The sequence below is a fragment of the Buteo buteo genome, chromosome 23 (genome assembly GCF_964188355.1).
Source record: "Buteo buteo chromosome 23, bButBut1.hap1.1, whole genome shotgun sequence".
Classification (NCBI taxonomy): domain Eukaryota; kingdom Metazoa; phylum Chordata; class Aves; order Accipitriformes; family Accipitridae; genus Buteo; species Buteo buteo.
Genome location: NC_134193.1, coordinates 2,568,911 through 2,594,024, shown reverse-complemented (window position 1 = coordinate 2,594,024; position 25,114 = coordinate 2,568,911). Strand labels below are relative to the sequence as shown.

At 39.7% G+C, this 25,114-nt stretch overlaps 1 protein-coding gene across 2 annotated transcripts in view; it reads left to right on the top strand.

Moving 5' to 3' along the window:
* SRGAP2 (SLIT-ROBO Rho GTPase activating protein 2) overlaps window positions 1-25,114 on the top strand; it is a 115,352-nt gene that overhangs the window by 64,851 nt on the left and 25,387 nt on the right. Inside the window, exons 6-14 of one of the 2 annotated variants that reach the window (XM_075056015.1) lie at window positions 2,904-3,119; window positions 4,010-4,138; window positions 8,905-9,126; window positions 10,796-10,897; window positions 11,788-11,985; window positions 16,670-16,754; window positions 19,535-19,562; window positions 21,506-21,536; window positions 23,444-23,504. In XM_075056015.1, the coding sequence (XP_074912116.1) occupies window positions 2,904-3,119; window positions 4,010-4,138; window positions 8,905-9,126; window positions 10,796-10,897; window positions 11,788-11,985; window positions 16,670-16,754; window positions 19,535-19,562; window positions 21,506-21,536; window positions 23,444-23,504 (1,072 nt within the window). Of the gene's footprint in view, window positions 1-2,903; window positions 3,120-4,009; window positions 4,139-8,901; window positions 9,127-10,795; window positions 10,898-11,787; window positions 11,986-16,669; window positions 16,755-19,534; window positions 19,563-21,505; window positions 21,537-23,443; window positions 23,505-25,114 lie in introns of both variants that reach the window. The other variant, XM_075056013.1, reaches the window with a different exon arrangement.

Here is a 25,114-nt window from a genome sequence, read left to right as displayed (position 1 = left end):
CATATCAACCTTGTGAAGAAATTTGGTATTAATATCGATGCTAGAGTATTAGGGGATTTCCCTGAAACTTCTCATATCAACAAAATGTCTAGAAGTGAATTATTTGGCATTGAAGCCAAATATTCAGACTAATATTTTAGGAAGAAAGGGAGCTCAGGAGTAGGAAAAACGTTCTTGCTGCTGAAATGGCAGTTGAAGAGGTGAGACGCTGAATCCAGTTTATGATTTTCCTCCTTTTCTGGGTTAGTGTTTAGCATGACTGAGTCTTTTCTGTGGGCAAAGAGGGTTTGTGTTCCTCAACAGGAAAGCCAAGAACGAGCAGCACAGTGGAAGCTGGAGGCACTTTGAAGCTGACCTGTTGTTCGATGGACTGTCGCTGTAGATAGTACAGCTTTGGTTTACAATAGTATGAGCAAACTGCGTTGTGCTCGTGTTCCTGAAAGGCAGACAATTTACTTTGGGTATGAAGGCTTTGTAAATGTAGCAGTGCCTGTCTTCAGCGCTGCCTACCTTCTATATCTAGAAATTATTTTTTATTTGAGGGCACAATCTGATTCAACTTTTGAGTCATGTACTTGGATGGGATCCTAAGGAAGAATATAGGTCTGTCTCTAAACACAGACTTTTAGGAACTGACATTTATTTCTAATCCAAGTTCACATGGCACTGAAGTTGATAAGGTGGCTGATTAGTGGTGTTTACATAGACATATGTAATTATTTCTGCATGCCAGGCTCTGACAGATCATTGAGCCAAATACTGAGTCCTGATAGTTTCTCTATCACTGGAAGGAAGATCGTCCAGAATTCAGCCTTTGATAAGCAAAGCGATGTAGGGTATTAACTTTTTTAATGTCAGTGCTAGGAACTTGAAATCTATTTATTCATTCCTTCTGCTGTAAAATTTTAAATTGTCCCTTCACCAGAAAATGTCTTTTCCTTTGAAAAAGCCACTTCTGCTGATCATATGAAAAGATACTTCTTGCTGGACTCAATTTAATCACTGGTGGCATTGCTTTTATTCATACTTTTAGAAATACTTCCATCTCTTGTTCTGCTGGGTATCCAAAGGATTGGCAGAATCCCTGTTTTCAGACAAAATGGATATGGACAAAGTCTTTAGTTTCCCTACACAGAGAAAATGTAGAGGATTGCTATAACCTGTAAGTTTTTGTCCTGAATTGTCCTGTGCAATCAGTCCTTGACTGTGCTGTTGCCTTCAGCAGGCACTAGTGAGTCAACAGTGACCCCATCACCAAATGTGGGGCAGGCAGAGCTTGTGGTTGCCAATGTGGCACCGTCAGTAGGATAAAAGAATTAAAATTGTGATTTCTTTTTCTGCTTCTCTTGCTTTCTGCCAGTTCCACTTTCAGTGATAGAGGAAAAGAAACTACTTTGCATCTATTATTATAAATGCCTGCTTTATAGTCTAAGCATATGCAGGAGCTGAAAGTGTGTGTGTGTGTGTGTAAATTATTCAGAAAGTCTCTCTTTAATACTGGCTGCATTCACATTCTCTTTCATGTTTAAATACAACGTCTCTTTGTATCTAAGAACCTATGCTGATCACTGCATAAAGAGAGAGCATGCATCCTACTTAGTAAAATTATGTTATGGTTCAAACTAAGGGGAAATAGGTATAAATGGGTTTTCATCTGAAATAAATCAAATGATTTGCAGGTAGGGTCTTTATTAATGCTGGAATGATACTATTGGGGTGTCTTTATGCAACTGTGCATTTTTTGGCCCCCTATCAAAATTATATCATAGTAATGTTTGCTTTGGTATGTGGATTGAATTGCTTTGCATTTGTGGATAAAAAAAGCTAGTTTATATATTATGTCCTTTGGGTTTTTTTGGTTCTGTTTTCTTAACGCAAAGCTAGGCATGAATATCCTGTGAAACAAATGTTTGTTGTTTGTTGGTTTTTTTTTACTTTGGGGGATATTTATCTATACTTAAATATAAAAAATGTGCTATAATAGAAGTTGTCCATATAGTACAGGGCCCAGGTCTCCCTGAGCAAAAGAACCACACTCTGTTATTAGTATTTTTATTACATAAGGTGAACAGAAGTACTTCTACATATAAAATTTGATTTAAACAAATTGAACCTGAGTTGCTCTTGCAGCCATTGTGTTCAGACTATTGATTTGCATACAGTTCCTCAAGACTTGTGATGTTTAAAGGACTGATTCATCCAGATGAGAGACTGATAGGCATCCCTTCTGAAACCTTACCTGCTGATGAAAACCTGTCATTTTCCAACGTTGGCATATAATTTTCTTTGAATAGTAAGGAGGCTAGATTTAGTCTGTATCTCTTTTTTTGGTTTTTATGACTCCTTTATTGGATCGTACAAGAAGGCGCATGCCAAAGTTAAACAAAGAAGCAGCTGCAAAATAATCCACTTTGATTTCAGATTCATTTTGAGAGCCACACTTTCATTTGTGCATCTTCTGTCATGCTTTTTCTAGATGTGAAATTTCCCTGAGTATTTTGCCACTTTAGGTACTTCTAACTCAGAACTAGCAACCAGATCTGACTTGCTGGTCACTGTCCAAATGCCTTTGCTTAGTTAGTACGATATCTTGCATTTAATATTAACATGATGGACAGTTATTATGAAATATTTATGTTAAAGAAACCTACAGTTTTGGGGAGTGCATTGGCCAAAATACAAAATAAAGTGTCACAGCATGTGAATTCTTTCTTAGGATTTTTTCCTCCCTCCTAGCCTGTGAGCTTTCCAGATTCATCTATTACTGTTCTCCCTAAGACTTTGTCATGCAGATAAAGTAAGGCAAAACATCTGTATGCCTAGTTTGTTGGTTAGGTAAACCACTTCTTCCTCAGCAAATCGAACTGTGGTGCTCTCTGACTCTTGTGTGTCATTTTCTGCAGGTTATGAAAACCTACCATATGTACAATGCTGACAGCATTAGTGCTCAGAGCAAGCTGAAAGAGGCAGAGAAGCAGGAAGAAAAGCAGATTGGGAAGTCGGTGAAACAAGAGGACAAGCAGACACCACGCTCCCCTGACTCAACTTCCAATGTCAAGTTTGAAGAAAAACACGTTCGACGAAGCTCTGTCAAAAAAATAGAGAAAATGAAGGAGAAGGTACTTCCATAGCATTGCTACTGCTTGTGTAGCGTGCTTGAGGAGGGGACCTTTGCAGTAGTTCAACACAGGAGCTACTGAGTTCCCTCCTTTGTGATATTCAAATGCAAGTGTCAGTTTTTTACAGGTTCTAAACATTCAGATTTAGGAAAGGCAAAAGCTAGCAGCAGGCTTCTTTTAGGACAATCAGATACATATTTTGAATTATCCCAGGTTATGCCGGCACAAAAAGCTAAAATGAGGTTCGAGTATGAAAATAACAACTGCCTTCTTGGAAGTCATGGTTAACATATTTTTTTTTCTTGTACAGAGTACAAGATTTTTGTTTACCATTTCACGCCAGCTTAAGATCTGACCTATGCTACAGGGAGACATGCAGTCCCAAATTGACTTCATGGGCAGAACCAGTTGCCTTAGCAATCGGTCAGTCAGTTAAGCAGTTCAGCGCTAAGATTCAAGCCAATAGAAAGTGAAGAGTTATTTTTTGATTGATTTAGGCTCTGGAAGGACCAAGTTTAGGCCTAGCTTCTGTTGGAAGAGGTGGGGTGCCTGCAGATTACCTGTGGGCTTCTAGCAGCTGCTCTGGTAGTGCTGGAGCTGGGCCATAACCTCATAAACCCACCTTGTTCCTTCATTCTTCCCTTAATCTTCTTCAACCCTATTTTAAGAGAAGACTTTAAATGCAAAGCTACCTAATATAGTAATGCTTAAAAACATCTAAATAATTGATCTAAAATCTAAGTCTTTGAGTCTTGATAAAACTGGAATCCAAATGAACAAAAACTGTGAGCAGAGTAAGATTTGTTCTGTATTCTCTGGTGTAACTATGAATGCTATTACTCCTGCTGCACCCCTTTTTAAAATGTATTCTGTTTTTGGTTCTCTTTTAGCGCCAAGCAAAGTACACAGAAAATAGACTGAAGGCTATTAAGGCAAGAAATGAGTATCTGCTAGCTCTGGAAGCCACCAATGCATCTGTATTCAAGTATTACATTCATGACCTGTCTGATCTCATTGATGTAAGTGCTGCTGCTTGGGTGCCTGCAATGAATATCATTGCCATTAACCCTCACATGTGCCTCTCCTTTTTCAACATCTTATATACCAGCACAACTAGTAACCTCTGTACAGCTGTGGAGTGATGGTCTTGGATGGGCAGCTCAGTGGGTAACAACAGGCGTGATAATTGGTCATTAAGCTGTTAAGTGAGCTTTTCTTAGATAGCTAAGTCAGAGTTTGTTGCACAGACAGAAGCTTGCACAAGAAACCTGGCATTGAAATGTGTAGAAGGAGGAGTTGCTTAGTTAAAATGAAACTCAGCTTCAGTATCACACTGTTGCTTGACATTTTCTATTTACTATTTTAAGCAAACCTGCAAAACTATAACTCAGAAGCACATTTAAAAAAAGAATGTTAACTGGAGAAACAGTATACCAGTTGGTAAAAGAAGTCAAGGAAAGAAGCATTTTCTAAAGCTGCTTTTAACTTGTTTTGAAAAATTCCATATATTTCAAGGTTAATGCTTTCTCTAGCATATTTCACAAGAGGCTTGAACCTTCCTGCTTTTTAGACCTTCCATTCTCTGATACCCCGACCACCAGCTCTACAGCGACTTGATGTATTTCTTCTGTCATTGGGACTGCAGAGCACTTTCAGTCCAGTTCTGAAAGGTGTCAGAGGAGTGTCAACAGTGATGGAGGTTCCACTGCTTGCCACTCTGCCATCTCTCTGTCTACGCAAAGAAACAAAGAAATAAACTGGCTATAGAAACCAGTCCCTCATTTCCTTAGAATGAGAATGCTCTCTGCAGAAACTGGGTAATGGAGCAGAAGGTGGAGGGGGCTTGTTTGCCAGCTGCCTGAAAGCTCTCTGTTCTGCAGCTGAATGATGCCCCCAGTATTCAGGGAGCATCAATTCTGCTTTTAGTAAAATGCAGAACAAAAAACCCAAATCTCTCCTTTTTGAAAACTCAGAAAAACCAGTTAGGAATCCTGAGTTTTTGCACAAATACATAACTACCCACTTCAACCTGCAGAACTAGAGTACCAAATGCACTGAACATGTTGTGTCTGGGTCAGTGACTGTTGCTTGATCTTACTCTGCTTGCCAAGGACAGCACACTGCCGTCGCTATTAGAAACACTCGACTGCAAAGCCTGAAGGGAACTTTCTTTGTAGGAGGGGGGAGTAATGAGCAGAAGTGTCTCCAGACACAGGCAATAAAGAGCACTCAGATCACTATTAATTAGTCAGCTATTATAATACCTAACAGTATATATAATACATTTATTCAGCTGATCATAAAATCACATGAAGTGCTCTTCTGGTAGGTATTTATTTAAACCTGTCCTTTGGAGGTCAGGATTGTCCTGACCTTTGGAGGTCAGTGCTAGATGGTTTTGAAAAATACCATTATTTAAAAATGTTATGTTTTGCAGAATTGCTGTACTGAAGAGGCATGTTTCATTTATACCTGCTGCCTGTTTAGGAGACCTTTTTTGGTTAACATTTGCTTAACTTCAATTGTGCCATCTTGGTTTTTTAACAAATTATACCTGTCTATGTATTTTTATATTGAAATGTACAAGATAGGGATTCATTTCACTGACATCAGCATAATTCAATTGTCTTCATTTTTTCTTTTAAAATCCTATCTGTAAGGCCTCCCCCAAATACTGCAAATGTGCTTGGTTCAGTTTTCAGCTAACAGACTGTTCTTAGTACATTTTCATGAGTCGTATATAGTAAAGAATCCATTTGGATTTCATAAACCCGTAACAATTTTTAAGCATAGACCTGAGATCTCTCAAGTAGTACATTGACAAATGTAGGTTATCCAGCTTTGAAGGAAGTGCTTCTCTCACTAGATAGTCTCAGCCATCTCTGAGGCATGGTAGGCAGTGGTACAAGACAAGAAGCCAAGCTTCTGCAGTACGTGGGTTTGTCACTGTTCCTAGAGAGGAGCCATCGTGACTCTGGGTGAGTCCATGCCCATGTTAACCCCCTTGTGTTCCTTGAAGCATTCAATTTAACACTGCATTGCAAGTTCTCATAATCTTTAAAAGAAAAGTACTATCATCTGCTCTGTTTGCAGAAGAAAAACGTGGGATTGCCTGGGAGCACAGGAGATGGAGTTCAGTTATCTCATTTTTAAGACGCAGGGAATATGGATTTACTAATGCCTTTGATCCTGAAGGATCGAAAATTAACAATTATAACCAGTGATGGTTATCTGAAGCATCTGACTTAAATAAAAATGTGATTTTTAAGCCAGGTCTTAATTCTTTTCCTTGATCTAATCATTTGATGATATTGAATTTTGAAATATAATATAAAAGCAATCTTCAAAGTTACTTACAAGTAGATTGTGTTAGTCCAAATAGCATTAAACTTGTCATGTTTATACAACACATTGTGTTCCCCCTCCAATGTGCATGGAAGGATAACAGTGAGTTAATTCTTCATCGTGAGTTAAGAGCAATAAATTGTTCCTGACATAGCCCAGTAGTTTTGAATTTCCTGACTTTGGGGACTGAGACAGCTCTTTGATGCTAATGAAATATTACAGTAATGGGGAAGTTTGTATTAACTCATTTTTATGAAAGGGTCACTAGGACAGAATTTTAAAAAAGATAAAAGCGCATGTGTATGTGTCAGTCCTAATGTTTGCTTTTCTACGAATAGGTGTACTATTGCTGCTTACTCCAGGATCTCATACTTACCCTTCCAAATGTAAATTGCATTTTAAAACAGAGGACTCTTTCTCCTTAAATCTTCTGTTTTGGGCCTGTTTGAAAACTGCTATCTGGCAAAGGGTTAATCAGCTGTCATGTTGAGAAGTGAATTTGAATGAGTTATCATTAAATTCTTATAAAAAATTGATTTCCTTGGGGAACGATTCCATCAAACATTTATATAACCCAGAAAAGAGATGACAAGACTGATACATTTATAAATATGGTGCGCTGGACTTTTTAAAATGTTAAAGTGGGGGAGTGGGCTGAAAAATGTTTCCTGTCACTGGCTTCAATAACATAAAGCTAAAAAACTTTGCTGTCTTAATGTAGTCCTGCTGCTAGGTGAGGTGGGGTGTAAAATATTAAGTCTCGTTTGACTTCCCAGTCCCACCAGCAAGCTCCCCTTGTGCAGCAGATGAGCTTTCCTTCTGGACGCAGATGTGTGCTGGAGGAGGGCGAGCGCAGAGAGGACAAGCTGGGCGCCCTGGGTGGGTGTGCAACTGTCTGGCCCACAGCAGGAGGGGAAAAGGAGTGACTGCTCCTGTTAAATCTGAGCTGCTCCTAATCCTGGCTGGACTGTTGGCCCAACTTGGACTAGCTTTCCCCAAATTACTGCAGAGGATGGCACTGTAATGTGCATGCAAAAGAGCAGTAGCTTTGAGTGGCTGTTGATCCAAGACTGCCTCCACACGTGCAAATTCTCAATCAAGCGTCTTTTGTTTGGGTTTTTTTGGCTAGTTTTTGTTCTTTCTGATTGAATGTAATGTCCTTTAATTCTCTGCCTCCAGCCTAACCAGCAACTGCAGCTCTTTTTACAAGACTCCACACCTGCCACAGCTTGTTGGCACAGGAGGCAGGCATCTAGCAGCACTTGGTGACAGAAATTCTGTGAAAGCAGGGAATGGTCCAGTAGTTGCTCTCTTCTCTCTCCCTCCACCCCTCCTTCTCCCCGCCTTTTTTTTTTTTTTTTTTTTTTTGCGTTTGCACACAATGACAGTGATGAGACCCAAATGATGGGTGAGGAGGAAATTTCATGTGAATTTTGCTTACAGAACAGCACAGCAATCAAGCAGATGGTCTCTTTCTTTTTGGATATTCTCCTAGCGTATGTAATCTTGCTTGTAATTCCAAGAAGGTGGGCTCCTTTCTCACTCACTTTATTAGATGTCTGAAAAATTCAGGCTGTTTCTGATCAGCTAATGAAAAGCGCCTTTCTCCCTTCTGAAACATTAAGACTTGGCTGCGCAGCCATGGTGGAGATGAAGCTGCTTGATTGTCTTCCAGTGACATCATCCTGCTGTCAGTAATAGCCAGGAAATTCTTGACCACGACCACTTTTTGCTTGAAAGTTTTTGCTTTTCTGTTTCACCCCAGCAATGAAGTCATCCCAACTGATTGCTTGTTGCTTTTTGGATTTCTCTGTTCTTTATGCCTGTGATGTACAGGTCATGTTCTTGCTTCCTGAAGTACACTGAATTAAACAGTTTTCTTTATCTTGGGTGGAAAAATTTAGATGCAGATTAACCTTTGCAGATGATCCAAATCCTTTGTCTTGTTTCTCTGGGTAGTACTTTAGTGCATTGTTTCCCTCTTACTTTGAATAATTTTATTTAAGGATTTTGGAGTGTTTTCAATGGGAATCAGTTCCCCTGAAAGTAAAAATCCAAAGAAATACACTGAACATACCCATTTCTAGGTTGCTTTTTGTTTTTTTAACAGCATTAAGTGAACTCTCCAGTACTCCATGAGAACTCTGCAAAGTGTTACAATAGTTTAAGCTGTACTTGTCTTGGAGACTAATTATAACATGATGTTGAAATTTGTATGGGATTAGAGGCTGAGAATTCTGTTCAGGGCCAACTCTGAGGACCCCTAGTCAAGATGCCTCTGCATTCAGTGAGAGATGTGAGACTGCTCTGGTACCCAGAAGATGATAAATATCCACGACTTGTTATCCATTTATATAACTTCTGGCTTTGGAAACATTTTAATTTCCATTACAGAATTTCTTCGCTTATTCATATGGAATTGTGTGTCTTTTTCCAGCAGTGTTGTGACCTGGGATACCACGCTAGCCTCAATAGAGCTCTCAGGACATTCTTGTCTGCTGAGCTAAACCTGGAGCAGTCAAAGCATGAGGGTCTGGATGCCATTGAAAACGCCGTTGAGAACCTGGATGCCAACAGTGATAAGCAGCGCCTGATGGAGATGTACAACAATGTCTTCTGTCCGCCCATGAAGTTCGAGTTTCAGCCGCATATGGGTGATATGGTCAGTTTATATTCCTCCTCCGGCTCTAGCTCTGTAAACACTTGCAGCTTTGCCTGTTTACTTCCCTCGTCTTTGATAGATAGACCCACTAAAAGGCCACCTGTTTGGCTCTATTTTTGGGAGGTAGAAGGGAGCCTTGGAAAAGGGAGCTGATTTGAAGGTTAAGCAGAGGCTCATGGCACAGATGTCTGAATACAACTGACTCTCCCTTTTTGACTATCTAAGCTACTGAAGATGAAAATGCTTAATTAGGTATAATACTAAATGTAGATTGGAAACAGTTTTAACTTCTCATTCAACCCACAAGTTAACCCCTGCACCCTGAGACAGACTCTGAAGTTAGAGATTTGAAGGGGCAACAAAATAAGAAACTTAAATGCTGTGTTTTGAGGCATTTGAGTGTGTAATCTTAGAGCACAAATGGTTTATAGTGGTGCTTTATGCATCTTCATTGTGAGACAAGGCGGTCAGGGGACTTTAATTTTTGGCAATGAAAATCTCTCTCTTTATAGGTTTATCAAGATGTGGTTACTCATCCGGGAACTGTTTAAAGTCACACAAGCTGAAACCGGTTCTAAATGGGAACACATGTACAATGTAATAATTTAGGTCAATTGGTTGGATTTCTAGATTATCCTGAACACTGAGGAAACACTGTAAGGATGGTCTCTTGCAGCCAGCCTCTTCTTTTGGTCTAAGAATTACAATCGCTGCTTAAGGCTCCTCCTTGTCTCTTCCCTCTTAAGTGAAACCCTCAGACTGCAAATGACGTTTCTTGGGTTTTTTGTGCTTTGGTTGTATCCTGTAATATCATGGGAAGAAAAAGAATTACTTGCAGACTGTCATTCGGTTAACAGCTCACATTTGCCGAATCATTTATCTTGGTTCTTCTCAAGGCCAAATGAGTGTTTATAAATGCAAGCTGATAGTCTTGTTGCAGTGGTCCTGTGTATACCAGATTGAATATATGATGGCGTACGTGCACACGTGTGATAAAGCTCCAATTCCAATTTCTTTCTTTAAAAAATAGCCTTACGCAATGAGGTCAGCATTTTCCTTTTAAAAAACAACAACAAAACACAACTAAAAGGAAAAGCTGCCTCATGCTGTGAAATAGTCAAGACTAATTCTTAACAGTACGAGGAAGTCCACAGTTCTGGCATGTTTGACAGGTCTCTAGCCTGCTCTTTTTTTTATTTCGACTACCCTGAATTTATCAAATAGCAAATCATACTTGTTGCTGCAGTGTACAGGTAGTTCAGCTGAGCAAGCTCAGCCACTCATACCCTGCCCCAGGATGCCTGGCTAATACATTGAACCAAATTCTTCTTGATGTGCAATGTGATTTAACCTAATATCTGTAATAAAGCACCTTCAGACTTTCAAAACACATGATGAGCTTACATTTTGGAAAGTAGCTAATTTTTTCTAGTTCTTCTTTGATGTTCATGTTCTCTCTCTTGCTTACTTTTCAATACAGTCAGGAATTTGATATTGATATTTGGTAGAACATGGACCTTTCCACTGGTTGAAATCCAGGGCTACAAAGTTTTAAAATGAAGCACTTTGAAAGATGTTTGCTTGTAATAATTGAATGAAGTAATTGCAATGTTCTTGATTATGTGTTTTTTTTCCTAGCCCTCTAAAAGCGGTGCTGTTTCTCTTCCAGGAGTCGCAGCTATGTGCCCAACAACCAGTCCAGAGTGAGTTAGTGCAGAGGTGCCAGCAATTGCAGTCTAGATTATCTACGCTTAAGATTGAAAATGAAGAGGTGAGCTAATCAACCAAAAATCAACAATGCTCTTACCACTTCCAGTGGGGAGTGGGGACTAGTTAAGGAAGAATCTAGTTGCTGTGATCCTCTTTTATGAAGACTTGTGGTAAAATTCCAGAATAAGGCAGCTGAGGCCAGCAGTACATTAGTGTGTGATCTCACATGAAAGCTGGGTGTGTGGTGAGGATCGTTTAAAGTACCTCCACATATCTCTTTTCCCATCCTTAAGTTGATAGGACTGGCTATGTTGCAAAAGTTATATTTGGATAGCTAAGTGTAAAAGAGGAATTTAATGTTTTGAAGTGAAGACAGTGAGTTTGCCTAACCTAAGGTAAGAGCTAATTTTTGTTTAATTGGTCATCTGAGATGAGAAGACTAGATCAATGGCATTTGTTTGGGAACAGGTCAAAATACCTAATCTACACCTCTGTGTTTAAGAATTTTTAATCCTCCTTGGGCAAAATTTGCGACTCCTTTATGTCTAGGAAGTTGATTCTGGTCTTCAGTAAAGATTTACAGTGCCGCAAAGTCCTGTTTTTAATATTTAACATTTGATGCCCAGTAGATGTAGCTACAGAAGACGATTAGAAGATCTTTGTTCCAGCACTCTTTGCTTTGAGGTTGAATTGCCTTACATATCCTCCTCATCCCAGCCTGTAAGATCACAACTGTTTTCCTACTCTTGGCAGGTTCTGCGTGCTGCCAGCCCTTTGTTTATATGGACTGTGCTGTTAATGAGCAAAACTTGCACCTTAGTTATGGCACACAGGATGTGAAACCAGTAATATCTGTTTATTAGTAAAATGCTCCAGGGTACTTACTAACTCTGTTTTTTACTTGCAACATACTATCTTCGTTTTTTAAGTACTCTTATGCTTGCTGGACAGGTTAAGAAGACTATGGAAGCTACACTCCAGACAATCCAGGATATAGTCACGATAGAGGACTTTGATGTCTCTGACTGCTTTCAGTACAGCAACTCTATGGAGTCTGTTAAATCCACTGTCTCAGAAACATTCATGAGCAAACCGAGCATTGCCAAGAGACGGGCCAACCAGCAGGAGACAGAGCAGTTCTATTTCACAGTAAGGAGTTAATTTTCAGTATGAGCACGTATAATGTATTTAGAATTATACTCACAAGAAAGTGCAAAATGATGCTATCATCTTACAAAAATGCTTCTGTAATTGATTTTGGACAAGCAGAGTAAGCATGTTAGGTTTTAAAAATGGGTGCTTTGAATTCTTTACAAACATACTGGGATACCTTTGTTGATGTGGATAAGTTGTGTAAAATTTGATTTCTTCTGCATCTAAAAAGGAATTGTCTGAGAAAGAACTTAATAGCTTGTAAATATCAATTTTCAAAAATAATACAAACTAAAAGAATGTTTAGCTCTTTCATATTTTTGTTATTATCATCTTAAAATTTCAGCTCACATAAGCTTTTAATTGAGTCGATGCATTTTTACAAGATGCTAAGAGCTTTTTATATTGAATTTCATACCAAACTATATGTTTTTTTCCTAAGTAGATTTATGTTAAACTGTTGAATTCATTTCCATTTTAAAAATATTTCAAAATAGCAGATGAAAATCACACCTCTTACCCTGGTTACTTTGTCATTCCTTTGGGCATTTTTTGCTATACTTAATGCCCTTTACAATCCTCTTCCAAGAATGGTTTTGCTTATTAAAAGCCTGAAGTTTCTGTGCAAATTACACTAGCTGGCAGGATGGTTTCTGCCAGGCCTTGACTTACAAAAATGAAAAAGCCTTCGTAGAAGGTGAAACTGGCTATTGAGAAAAGTGGGTGGAGAAACTGATTCAATTAAGAAGGGATTGACCACCCTGCCCAGGGTTATGAAACTAGAAAAATGATGTTTAATTGAACTCTAAGCATTCCCTCTCTAGAGAGGGACTATTGTAAGTTCAAATAGGAGACCGAACCCAGGACTTTATTTGGATGTAATATATTTCCATTTCATCGTGTTCATATCCTGCTGCAGAGCAGTGAGGTCCCAGCAGGACTGCGGAGCCATTTCAGTAAGCAGAGGTGCAGCCTGTCATGTCCTGCACAACGTGGGTAAAATAACTATCAACAGAATGAAGCTGTTACAGGGAGGCCCTCTTTAACCAGCCTAATCAGATGCTTGATTGATCTACTATTGACCAGACTTATAAATATCCTTTATAAGGATTTCAAGCTTTGAATCTATGAGAAGTTTTTTCAGTGTATGAGAAAATGCTCAGATGATTATTAACGAGAGTGAGGGCAGAGCTGTGCAGCAATATGGGCGAGGCATTCTTTGTGTAGGGGGAAAAAACAGTGTAGTGCAGAATAGACATTTAAATCCCCTCGTACCTTATGATGTGCTAAATGCTGAGGGCTATGAACTGAAAAAAAAAATACTAATTTGAAAGAATATTCCATATTACTATGTCACTCAAGTTGGAAATTCCACATACTGCATTGCTAGTTAGGCAGGGCTCTTAGGTAAATATAGTGATGCCACCATGGGAATTGAATTGAAGGAGTACTGACTGTAGTATCTCTACGCTGGTATAAGCTGTATTTCCACTAGAGGCATATCATTGCACGCTGGTGCAGAGATGGCTCTGTTGTTAGGGCTTTGAAGGAAGATTTGTATGCAGAGTAGAAGCTTAAAACTTCCCCCTGTCAGTGAAAAGCATAGGAATGATGATTGACTTAGCGCTGAGCTAATGCAGGTAGCTAAAGCGAGGAAGCAGCAGTGACTTCAGGGAGCTGAAATCCAGGGATGTGTCCTGGGTGCCTGGCAGGAGGGTGCTGCCGCTGCCATGGCTACACTCCTGCTTCCTGAGCCAGCAAAATCGGAGCTAGCGTGAGGATGCCTGTCAGAGCTGAAATCCTACTGCTAATTGTAATACAGCTGGCACTCCGCCCTACCTGAGAAGTGAAAAGGGGAATGAATGATTTGATTCTTTTTACCTCTAAAATGGGATAATTGTAGCTCTTTGTCGAAATGTTATTTTTTCCTCTAGAAAGATTAAAACCCAGTACAATGCTCATTCTGTGAAGTGCTTTAAAAATTAATGTAAATTTGTTATTACCAAACCCTTAAGACATGGGTAAGTATTATATACAGTTCCCCTGCTAATCGATCCCACAGAAATGTCATGCTGGTTGTGTCAATGTGCCACTGTTCCCACGTTCAGTCGCTAGCAGGGGCGCAGGGGAGCGGGGATCTGATTCACCCGCTCCTTCAATCGAGTGCCTTGTTTGAAGTCGTTCTTGCGGGGTGGAGGAAGGGAGGAAAACCGCTGAGCTTTCCAGATGGGAGACAGTTAAGGATGTGGGACAGTGGCAGAAACTGTTTTTCTTTATAGCCTCAAAAGCATAAAATCTCCTTTCCCACAAGGCAGGAAGATATGGTCTAGTTTGCATTTCGCTTCATTATGTATGCCACCTGACAACTGGTTCTCGCTGGAAAAATACTGCAATGAGTTTGGGCTTAGAGAGGGTGTCAAAGTTGCATGGTTTTGAGGAGATGATAGGTGCAAAAATGCTTACTGTCTCTGGCTGACAACAGATCTTCACCTCTTAATTTTCACAATGCAGAAGTAACGTGACTTGAGGATGTTTCTACTGCTTTGTGTCTGATTGTACTTACTCTGACTCCAGCTGTGCTCTGCCAGAAATGAAATCCTTAGGAGTTCTCCTGTAGTTTGATTTTTTTTTTTGACTGTTTTTATTAAGCCAGAAATCAAATGCATGGATCTTTGTAATTCATTGAAAAAAGCCTGAAGCCTTATTTTGAAATTGCCTTTTTTTTTTTTTCATAAGCATACTTGTAACAGGCAGGGTACAGAATGTTAGGCATGAGGAAGTAGAAAGAACGCATGAAATACTGCACTGGATAGGAACCTTCTCTTTTTCTCCTTTAAAACAATCCCTGGTCTGCGGGCAGGCGATGTTCTCAGTGCAACCGCTGCAAATGCCTCAAAGCCGGAGCGATCAGCCAGAGCATCTGCGAGTGCCAGCAGCGTGCCTCTGCTCAGGGAATTCGCCTGCCCTGCGCTGAACCACAGCTACCAGTAGGCTGAGCTTAAGTTTTTATATCTGCTTCAAAGGGAAGCCTAACACTTTTCCAAATCGAGTTGATTTGCTGATCTTTAAGCTGCTGTTTGAGCTATTTGAAGCTGAGCCTTCTAGCCCTTCCGTCTCTTCACCTGATCATGATTTTGAGACAGGGAGCTTGGCACTTCCCAGAAACAGATTTATCCTCAAATTCCCACTTCAAATTCTCCAGTTATTTTTGCAGCTTATCCTCTTCATGTTTTTTCTGTCAAAATTTGATGCGAAAATTTAACTGATTGAGCAGAATACATAGTTGGGGCATAGCAAACAGATTCTACAGGGAAATTAAAAAAAATATGGTTAATTTTTTTTTGCCGCAGTGATCATGCTTCCTGTTTTCTTCTAAAACAACAACAAAAAGTTGAAGTATTAGCATAGGAAGCAGGAAGTGCTGAGATTCTCCGAAGGGACTTAATTCTTGTGAAATTTTTCTTCCAATGTTGTCAACCAAAGCAACATGAAACACAAACTCCTGGCAGTTAATTAAAGCCCCAGCTCAGCCTTTTTTGTCTGTTGTGTCGGTACACACTACTGCTGGAGACCCCACAGTGGAAACTTTGTTAGCTCCCGGAAGGTTTCCCCCCACCCTCAGTACTGCCACAGTATATCTGTATGTATATACTACTCCTTCGTTCTTTACACCTTGCACGGAGGCTGCCGTTGTTATGACCTGCATAGGACAGGCAGTGTCCAGGCACTCTCATTGCTAAAATACTGGTTTTAACCTTAAGGATTTGCAGTCTAATTTGGCAATACCAAAGCAGAACTGGAAGAAAGTGGATAGAATTGGGGAAGGCTGAAGGCAAGAACTGAAACATTTCATTATTAAATGAGAATCCTTTCTTTGTGTTCATTTTGCTAGCTGAATTTTTAAAATATCTCATATCTAAAGAATGGCCTGTGGTATTTTAATAGTTATGTGCTATTTATGTATTTTTGAGTGTAAACATGTCCTAATTATAATGTGGACAGCTACCATACAGCAGAGTATTTTATGTGCTGCAGCACAGTGAAGATAAATAATGCTGTTCCGAACTACAAAATAAGAGATGAAAGAGCTGTAAAAACCCAGCATTTGCAGAGCTGTGAAAAATCAGAAAGAAGTGGGAAAAATGACTGCATGATTGTATAATATTTCACCGAGAGAACAAATCTGAACTTAAATAATATCTTTATTTGTTTTGTCCCGTGCCCCCCCTGCAACCCTGTGTATCATCCAGCGTGGAGGCAGACACACTATTTGACAAGTAAAGTGGGGTGAGAGAGGTTAAGTGAGAGAATAAGCACAGTAGCAGCCTTTTAGTTTGTTAAAACAGATTGCTCATTCAGTTGCCTGTGACGTGCGAGGGAAGTGCATTTCCATTTCACCCTGTCTGGAGAAGAGATGCATGACAGCTTCTCAGATGTCTTAAAAGATGCCAAACATTCAGCTGATTCCCCAGTGAAACAATAGAAATTGCACTGCAGATACGTATGGACAAGCTTCAGATTTGCCTGAGTATATAAACCAGGAGGACTTAGCTCATCCTTAGCACCATAAATTTCAGTGTAATTCTGTACTTCAGGATTATGTTCAGAATCCAGTAACCTAAAGATGCAGTCAGAGAAATTAAATGTCCACTCATGATCTTGGTTTTTTCCACGTTCACAGAAAATGAAGGAGTATCTGGAAGGCAGGAACCTGATAACGAAGCTCCAAGCCAAACACGACCTTCTTCAGAAGACCCTGGGAGAAAGTGAGTCTGGGACCCGCTCGTCACTGCTATTAGCCCAGCTATTGCACTTATTGAATTAGTCAGGTGACTGAGTGTAACGGTCTTGGATTACTGATGCAAAGTGGACATACTCATGTTTTATGAATTTATTTTTCCGATCTGCATCATGGAAAAGCCAAATGACCTACATGGCTGCTTGATTAATGGTGAACAGAAAATGCTTAATGAATCACTAATGTGCATCACTTACTTGTTAAAATGAAGCATATGCCCACTCGTTCATCCTGTCCTGTCCCTGTACACGCACATTCTGCTTCTCACTTAATAATCTGTACTAAAGTAAACCTTGTGATTTACAGTTTACTGATTACTTGAGAAGTATTGCCTTGTTAGGCTGGTCAGAAGTTTCTTTTGCATGGTAGTTTAGCTGCTTCTCACCTCTGTAGGTTCAATCCAGACCAAACTAATGTATTTGAGCGCAAGCTTTTATTAGGAGAATAGCAAACAAATTTCAGAGTATGTAAAATATGTTGCCTATCTAGAGGGCATTAGGCAAAGGGCAGCAGCCAGAATTGAATATGCGTTTGCTATTAGTGTCAGAACAAAGGAAGATTTCTTTCCCTTCATGGTATGGGCAAATCCTGTTGGCCAAACACACTTAAACTATGCATCCAAGTTTCCATAGAAACCTGTCTGCCTTGTATTTGCAGAGGAGAAGGTTTTAACAGTCTAAATGTCAGGTCAGAAAAATGGCTCAACTCGTTCCTGGGTTTATACGCTGGAGCAGGGCTTGTGTTTTGATATGTAACTTAACTGGACTCCCCACAGTTTATGGTGTGCAAATCTTCTGAATGAAAACTTAAACAGCATGTGGTCTTTGAAGTGCTCCGCTTTCAGTTTAAAAATGCACTATAAAAATAAAATACTTATTGCTACAGTAATTGAGAGTTTCATGTTTATCAGACCCAAACCACTGGAAGGTATGGAAAGGATGTTGCCATCGTTTTGAGCTTTCTTGTTTAAAGTTGCTCGTCTCTTGAGCTGTCCTGTAGAAAGGGTGGATGAAGCCAAAGATCTATGTCCTTAGGGTATTTTTCTTCTGCCTCTAAATATCTCCAAATGACACCCATGCTGCCCCTGTGACTAATCACATTCCTGGATCATAGCTGACCTCTGCATACTGAGACCTATTTCCTCTTAACCTGCCTGCCCCTTGAACCCATCTCAAGCTGTGGTGGGCAGAAAAGAAGAGGAAATTAAATGCGATTTCTGTATTGCTATGTAGATTTAAAGGCTGCTTCTGTTTTCTTGTGGTTGCTTTGCAAACCAGAGCTTTCTTAGTCACTCTGTGAAGGGACCCAGTGTGTGTCAGGGTGAGCTCCTGCAGCTTCTGAAAAAAAAAAAAATCACTTCTGTCATCTGTGAGATCAAAAGGAGCTGAGAAAGGGAGGTACATTTCGTCTCCAAAACCACATTAGCAGGTTAATGGTACAAACTGGGGACTGTGCCTAGACTTATCCATAAAATGTCACTTAATTGGGAAATGGGCAAATAAAATTCCTTTCACAAGTCCCTGGAGCATGGTTAGAAGCTTTACTGAAAAACGTGCATACAGCTGCATGTCTTCAGTCCCTGGAAAATTCATGTTTTTGTTATGATTTTTATTCTTCTTTGCCCATCCTCAGGTGACATTTATTAGTCCTCTTGCAAATTACCTTAATCTAAAGATGACAAGTTCCAGTAATAAAAATAGCAGCAAGTCTTCCTATCTACAAGTAATTATGTCCCTGCCTACTGTACATATTTGTCACCCTAATGTAGGAGCCCCTTGATGTTGCCACAGCCATGTAATTTATATATATGAATATTCTATGATGGAAATGGGACAGATGGCTGGAAATTCTGCTTCAGAATAACATTTTCATGTAAATTATGCACTGTTTTGGCTTTACGTGGGGAGAGGAAAGTGGCTATCGAGATGTGTTCAACTAATTGTCAGCCATCAGCAATTAGACGTTTCCCTCATTCATTCTTCCATCTCCCCAGGAGCAGGAAGACAACTGTAGGGAAGGTGGATTTTCAGCTGTTGTAAATCAGTATGGTTTCACTGATGATGATCTATACTAGCAAAAGATCTGGCCTGTACAATTCCCAAAGGCACAAACTGGTTTTCTGTCTCTCTTACTCCTTGTTGTGCTATTTTAAAATGATGCCTGCATTAGTAGTAGTTGTTAGCTTGGCTGCTTCCTTGCAAACTCAGTGCAAGTTAATGGAACATTTTTATAAATATGGTTGTGGAAAACATCATTAAACGTCTGTCTCCCAAAATAGCTTAATGCCAGCACATTCAGTCTGTGGGCTAACAAATCTGTGAATGTTTTCAATCTTACTAAGTGGCTTTATAAAGTATAATCTCTCGCCCTACCAATTCCCCTGGGAAGGGGGAGGGAGGGAGAGGTTGACAAGCCCAGTTTTTTGGCAGCAGAAGTCAACAATTAGAATGCACAGGGAACTAATTTTCAAAAACAATACTTTCCAAAGAAAGAGTCCTTGGGCAGCCCAAGCTGTTTGCTGCGTTTCCTGGTCAGCCACGGCGGAGCTGTGCCAGCAGGGATGGGCTTTGGTGGTCTCCCCAGCAGCGCTCCTGGGGGAGGCAGCCGCTGGCTGGCTCCCCAGAGCTGCCCCCTCCCTGTCCAATGGTTCTCTTCCTCCATCTCCTTCCGAAACTGGCTTTACAAAGCCTTTGAAAATATTTTCCCATTCCTCCCTCCTAATGCTGTATTTCTTTGTTGTCTTAACAGGTCAACGGACTGACTGTTCCCTTGCCAGGTAGGTGTGGCTCAGGGGATCATTTTTTTTTGAGGAAAATCTGATGCAGATTGGTCGCTGCCATTCTAGATCAGTTACCAGCCCAGGATATGTATCTGTTAGAAAAAGATACTCATTTAGCTAAAACATAAGCAAATTTGTGCTAGTTAATATGGCTTTAAATACCATCGCTATTACCTACATCAGCGCAAGGTAGTGGCACAGCTTATACATACGTTTAGTAACCTCTGGTCAGGTGAGTAATGAATATTTCTTTTTATGCAGTGCCTGCTTAACACCTCTTCTTGCTTGTTGCTGCCCTGTGCAGCTGCTGCAATTGTGACCATAAACCTGCTGGCAGGGCTGCCTGTAGCAATGGGTTGGGAAACTGGCTGGGGTTAAAAATAACCAAAGGAGGAAAAAAAAAAAAAATATATGGAGGTCTTGCACTTTTGATTGCACTAGTGCATTTAATCCAGAACAGGAAGGGGACAGGCAGGTGTGAGAAACTGTTTAATTTGGCACTGTTAGCCAGAAAAGTAGTCTTCGAACTAAGATTTTTATAAACACATTTGTATTTCTGTAAGGAAGATGGGCCTGTGACTCTGCAGGGTTTATCCACATGGTTGGTGTACAGGGCTGAGTAACGTTAATCGGAAAACTCTTTATCCTGTTGATGCTCTCTGCTCTGCCATGGAACTAGATTGCAGCAGTATAGAGGTCATGGAGAATAAACTTTTCATTTATAATTAGGACCAATCGCAGAACCATAACTAAGCTTCTCCTGATGGGGTTTTTATAAAACATAACAAATCTCCATCTCCAAATTGATGGATTCAAGGGGCTCCACCGGGCACGAGGAGCTGGAGTAGGGGCTGTGCATCATCCTGCCTTGTTAACAAAAGGAAGGTGATTACTACTGATCTGGAGTCATTACTACTTTTCACATTCCTTACAGCAAAGCAAAGCTGACAGGTCCTAATTAGAGCCTGACATCTGTAATAATAAAATATTATTCATCATGAAACAATTTTAAATATCAAAGAATCATTACTGCTAATAGTTTAAAATAGACCTTATTGTCTGTGACAGCCCATGGAATCTGATTTTTTTTTCATTCAGTGTTTTTGATTTTTATAAAAGGAATTTCCCCTGAATTAACACACTGTACAGTCTTTTTAAAAATCGTGGTTCTAATCACCTTATTTATAATTCAGCAGCCATCTGCCCTAGCAGGGAATTGGCTTGAATCATACATTAGGGCCTCTCTACTATTATCTCTCGTGCTTCATTTTTACAAGAAACTATAGGAATTTTAAACCCCAGTAATAAATTTTGAGAGGAAAAATCCTGGCAAAGCAAGACTTTTTCCTTTTTTTCTACAATTAATACCTACCAAGATAAATAAATGAGACCATCATGGTTTATACTGAAAAGGCTTAGCCTGGCTAGTGTGTGCTGGTGTTTGAGAGGGTTTGTGTTATTTATTTATTTGAAGTCTTATCGGAAACTATAATAAAGACTGCACAATGGCAGCTCTTAACAGCACAGTAGGAACCAGCATGCTCCCACCTGCTTCTCCCCTCTGTAGAGTGGCTCATTCAGAGAACAGCTATGTGCAATTTATAGCAAACTTCATCTTGAACAAGGAGCCCTATATAACAGATTTCCATGTGTTTGGAATGAAAATGTCAAGGGTAATCTTCTGTCAAAGCAGTGGACTCCCTTGTGTCTATTTCAGGTTTTTAGTGATTTAAAGTCACTTAAAATCTTTCTGAAGTTCCATAAATTGAATGAGACTAAGTCGTTATGATTGACTTGTATATCTGGCTCCTTCCCTCCTCCAAAATACGTGTGGTTTGGAATACTGAACAAATGAACCGATGATAGTAGAGGATTATCTTGACTTTTCTGTTCTGTTTTTTCCGTCCTGCACCAATGGGCGGTTCTGATCTTCTCATCAGTGGCAGGCGCAGCTCCACCATAAGGAAGCAGGTAATAAACATTTCCTTAAGTAACAAAACAGTGGTATGTGTATGTTTGTGTAGAGGAGGATAGATGGAAAACAGGCAAGTGTTGTTATCCTTCCTTCCCTCTCTGCCATGGACCTTTTCAGTCTTGTTCAAGTGGAACTGGTGTCTGCTCTTTCAGTAACTGAAATCAATAAAACACAGATTCACAGCCTTGATTTGGTTTTTTTAACAAAATTTAAAAATAATTTTACTCTGTGTTTTGACAGACCTGGAACCAAAAATGCCGAACAGCCTTGAGCTGTCTGGACAGTCATGGTTTATGGGTTTCATGCTGTTGTTTCTTTGTCCCCTTTCCCTTTACTTTCACTGGTATCCCACAAAAATGCTATTAAACCAGTAACTGCTCGCTTGTTGTGCCTTCTTGTAATAAAGACACAACAGCGATGCTTTGTTTCCCTGGCTGTGGTGGATAATCTGTTACTTTTTAGTACCTGATGAGGTAAAATGTGTTTCTTTGCGATAGGGAGAAACCAAAATATTTCTTGTTGATACTGTAAAGGCAAAATTTGGTTTGGGATTTCTTTTCATACAGTCTGTCTTGGGGTGCTGCTTTGTAGTTTTTAGGATCTCTGTATACTGGAAATTAAGTAAGAGGGCAGATTGGGGTTTTGGTGTGCAGAGTGACACCTCATTTTCTGAGCTTAATTGTTGTTCCTTTATTTATGCTCTAAAAATGGTCCTTTCCTATGCTGCAAATGAAGTATGTATGTGTCTTGCCATTTTCACAAGTAGTGTTTGAGGTGTCTCAGAAGCATATTCTGACTCGAGTCTGATTTGGAAACCTAAATTAAAAACTAATCTATTGGCAAACACTGAATCCACAGCTTGCAGTAACCTACATGAAATCACTTGCACGTGGTTTTAATGGGGTTTTTTTGATTGTGACCTAACAGTTTAAAACATAACTGCTCTGAGAGTTTTAATCTCTGCTGGGGACCCAGAATATGTGATTCTCTGTGAGTTCCTACTGTCAAACTCAAAAATAAGTCTGGGAGCTTATAATGCTGTTTGGATGATTATTAATAAAGCATGTCTTCAGGGGCCAGTTGAGTGGCAGAATGGCTTCTGAAGTATTCTTAATTGGTTGGTGGTGTTCTGTACAGCATATAGTTCTAGTTCTAACTGCCTCTGGCTAATTAGTAGAGAAATCATTGTCAGTATATGACCAAGTTCTATGACATTTCAATAAAACAAAAAATCATTAAACCTAAACAAGTTAGGAAAAGTGTTGAACTGGTTTTTTTATATATATCTTTGAGCAGAGGGTTGTCATCTTTTTTAACTGATCCAAATGTGACACTGTAGCATCCTAACAAGTGAGCATTTTGATATAAATTAGAGGCATTGCTGTCCAAAACTACTGTAGAGTAGGCCATACATAAACAGAAACTTGGAAGTTTTAATCACATGGTAATATTAATCACTGGCATCTGACCTTAAGCAAACTGCAACACTTCTGTTGCTTAGTTGCTCTTCCCCCAAATGGGAGGAATAACTGCAGACATTGCAGAAATTCAGTTGTCTGAAAAGTAATCTGTGACCCTGTGAAGCAGAGACTAAGTAAGTGTAAAGGCTTGTTTCCATACTGAAAAATCTCAATTAATGGTGTTTAAGCTGGAAACTGTCAATCTAGAAGATTTTACTGTGTTTGGGCCTTGGACTGATGACAGCGTTTTCCTTGAGCAGGTACCTGTATGGTGCACCTTATTTAATGAATTGTGACCGCAGGGCACTAAACACATGTGGAACTGCATGGAATCAGAATATGGCAGATGAGAGGACAAATTTGCTTGCCCTTTTTTTCCCCTTCACTTTTACCATCACTCTTCATTCTGACTGCTGCTCCTCTTTAAATTTCTCTTTGCGCAGGATTCCTCACAAGCCATTCCCCTGGTTGTGGAGAGCTGCATACGATTCATTAGCAGACATGGTGAGTTTATGGACAAAAGGTATCCTGCGATATTTCTATAAAATGAATGGTGATGTAGAAGCCTTCTGAAAAATGTTCAGAGTTGCTCGGGAGACGGTGCTTGTGCAGAGGAATCCTAGAGACTGCAGTATAAAAAGTCACACTGACTTTTTGGCTATATTGTTGGTATTGTGCATGTGATCACTTTTCCAAATAACTGACCTTGCAAATGTTGGTCTTCCAACAATATCCCTTTGTTTCTTGTAAAATAAGATTCCCATCCTTAGATACCACTTACGCCTCACCTCCACTCACCTTGCTTAGAGCCCTGAAATGTGGCCTTCACACCAACAACAATCATGCGCTTCCTAGAGGAGGAGGAATACTCTTAAGTATTTGAATGTAGGAGGTTAAGTAGTGAATTAATTGCTTGCTTATTGCTGCAGTGAGATGATTTATACCTGTTTTGAAGGTTAACTTCACAGCCTTGAATGCTGTAAAAGATTTTATACGTTTATTGTAATTTGTTTTCATTTTTAATCGATATCATTTGTTAGTAGTATGTGAAACAGCTGTTAATTAACATATGTAGAAAGAGGTTGAATTTATCTTAATTAAACAAGACACAGAGCCAGATAGTAGGTCCCGTTTCATTTTCCTTGTTTAATTACCACTTTAGAAACTATAATCTAGAGTCCCATTCTCATCATCACTTGGAAGAACCAAGTGCTATAATCCTTCATTAAGGCCATACTTGGCATTTGCTGGAAGAAACATTGAAACCATATTGCAGTGTGAACCAACACACGACAAATCAGGGCCATCAGGAGATTTCATTTTTTAGACTCATATTCCTGGGTTAGCTTAGATCCCCAACAGAAAGATTTTCCAACAGACTCAGCTGATTTCTGCACTGAATATCAGATCATGGTGTAAAGGTACAGTTTGGAGTTAGAAGGAATGTGCTTTTATACAACAAATCTACTTTAGGCAGAAGAAATGATAAAACTGCCTGCCTGACGCACTTACAGTGCAGGAATGAGTTTTGTTGGAGGTAGCCTGACTGACATTTCTAAATGTTTTGCTGCATAGGTGTGGGATGAATGTCATTTTCATTCTTGCTTCTCTGCACTTGGGATTGTTTCTTTTCACTGTTCATAGCTGTGTGTCACAGCTACCAGATACAGCCACATACTGCAAAGGTTTCAGTGCGTTGTGATAAAAACAGTTGCAGAAATTGAGAGGAAGAGGCCACAGTTGCAGTCAAGAGAGCTTATTAGTTTATAGCCGTTATTATAAATAAAGCAAAGACATTGCAACATTCCTTGTTTCAGAAAGTGTACAGTTAAAAGGCTTGAGTGAACAGGAGTTGATTTCCCTATGTGAAGCATATACTTTGTTCATTAGTTGATTTGTAACAGTTGTTGCTTATCTTACACGTACCAACAAAATTGTTATGAGGGTAGTATATTGGAGCATCTCGCCTACTTGATCATTGGTTTTAATGACGTTGCTAATGCTTACTTTTTAGCAGGAATTTCTTAAGGACTATCCTAAAACCCTAGATAGCAGGTCATGCTGGGGTAATTAAATGCTTCCGTTTCAATTGGTTGATTTGCTCTGGGCCTTTG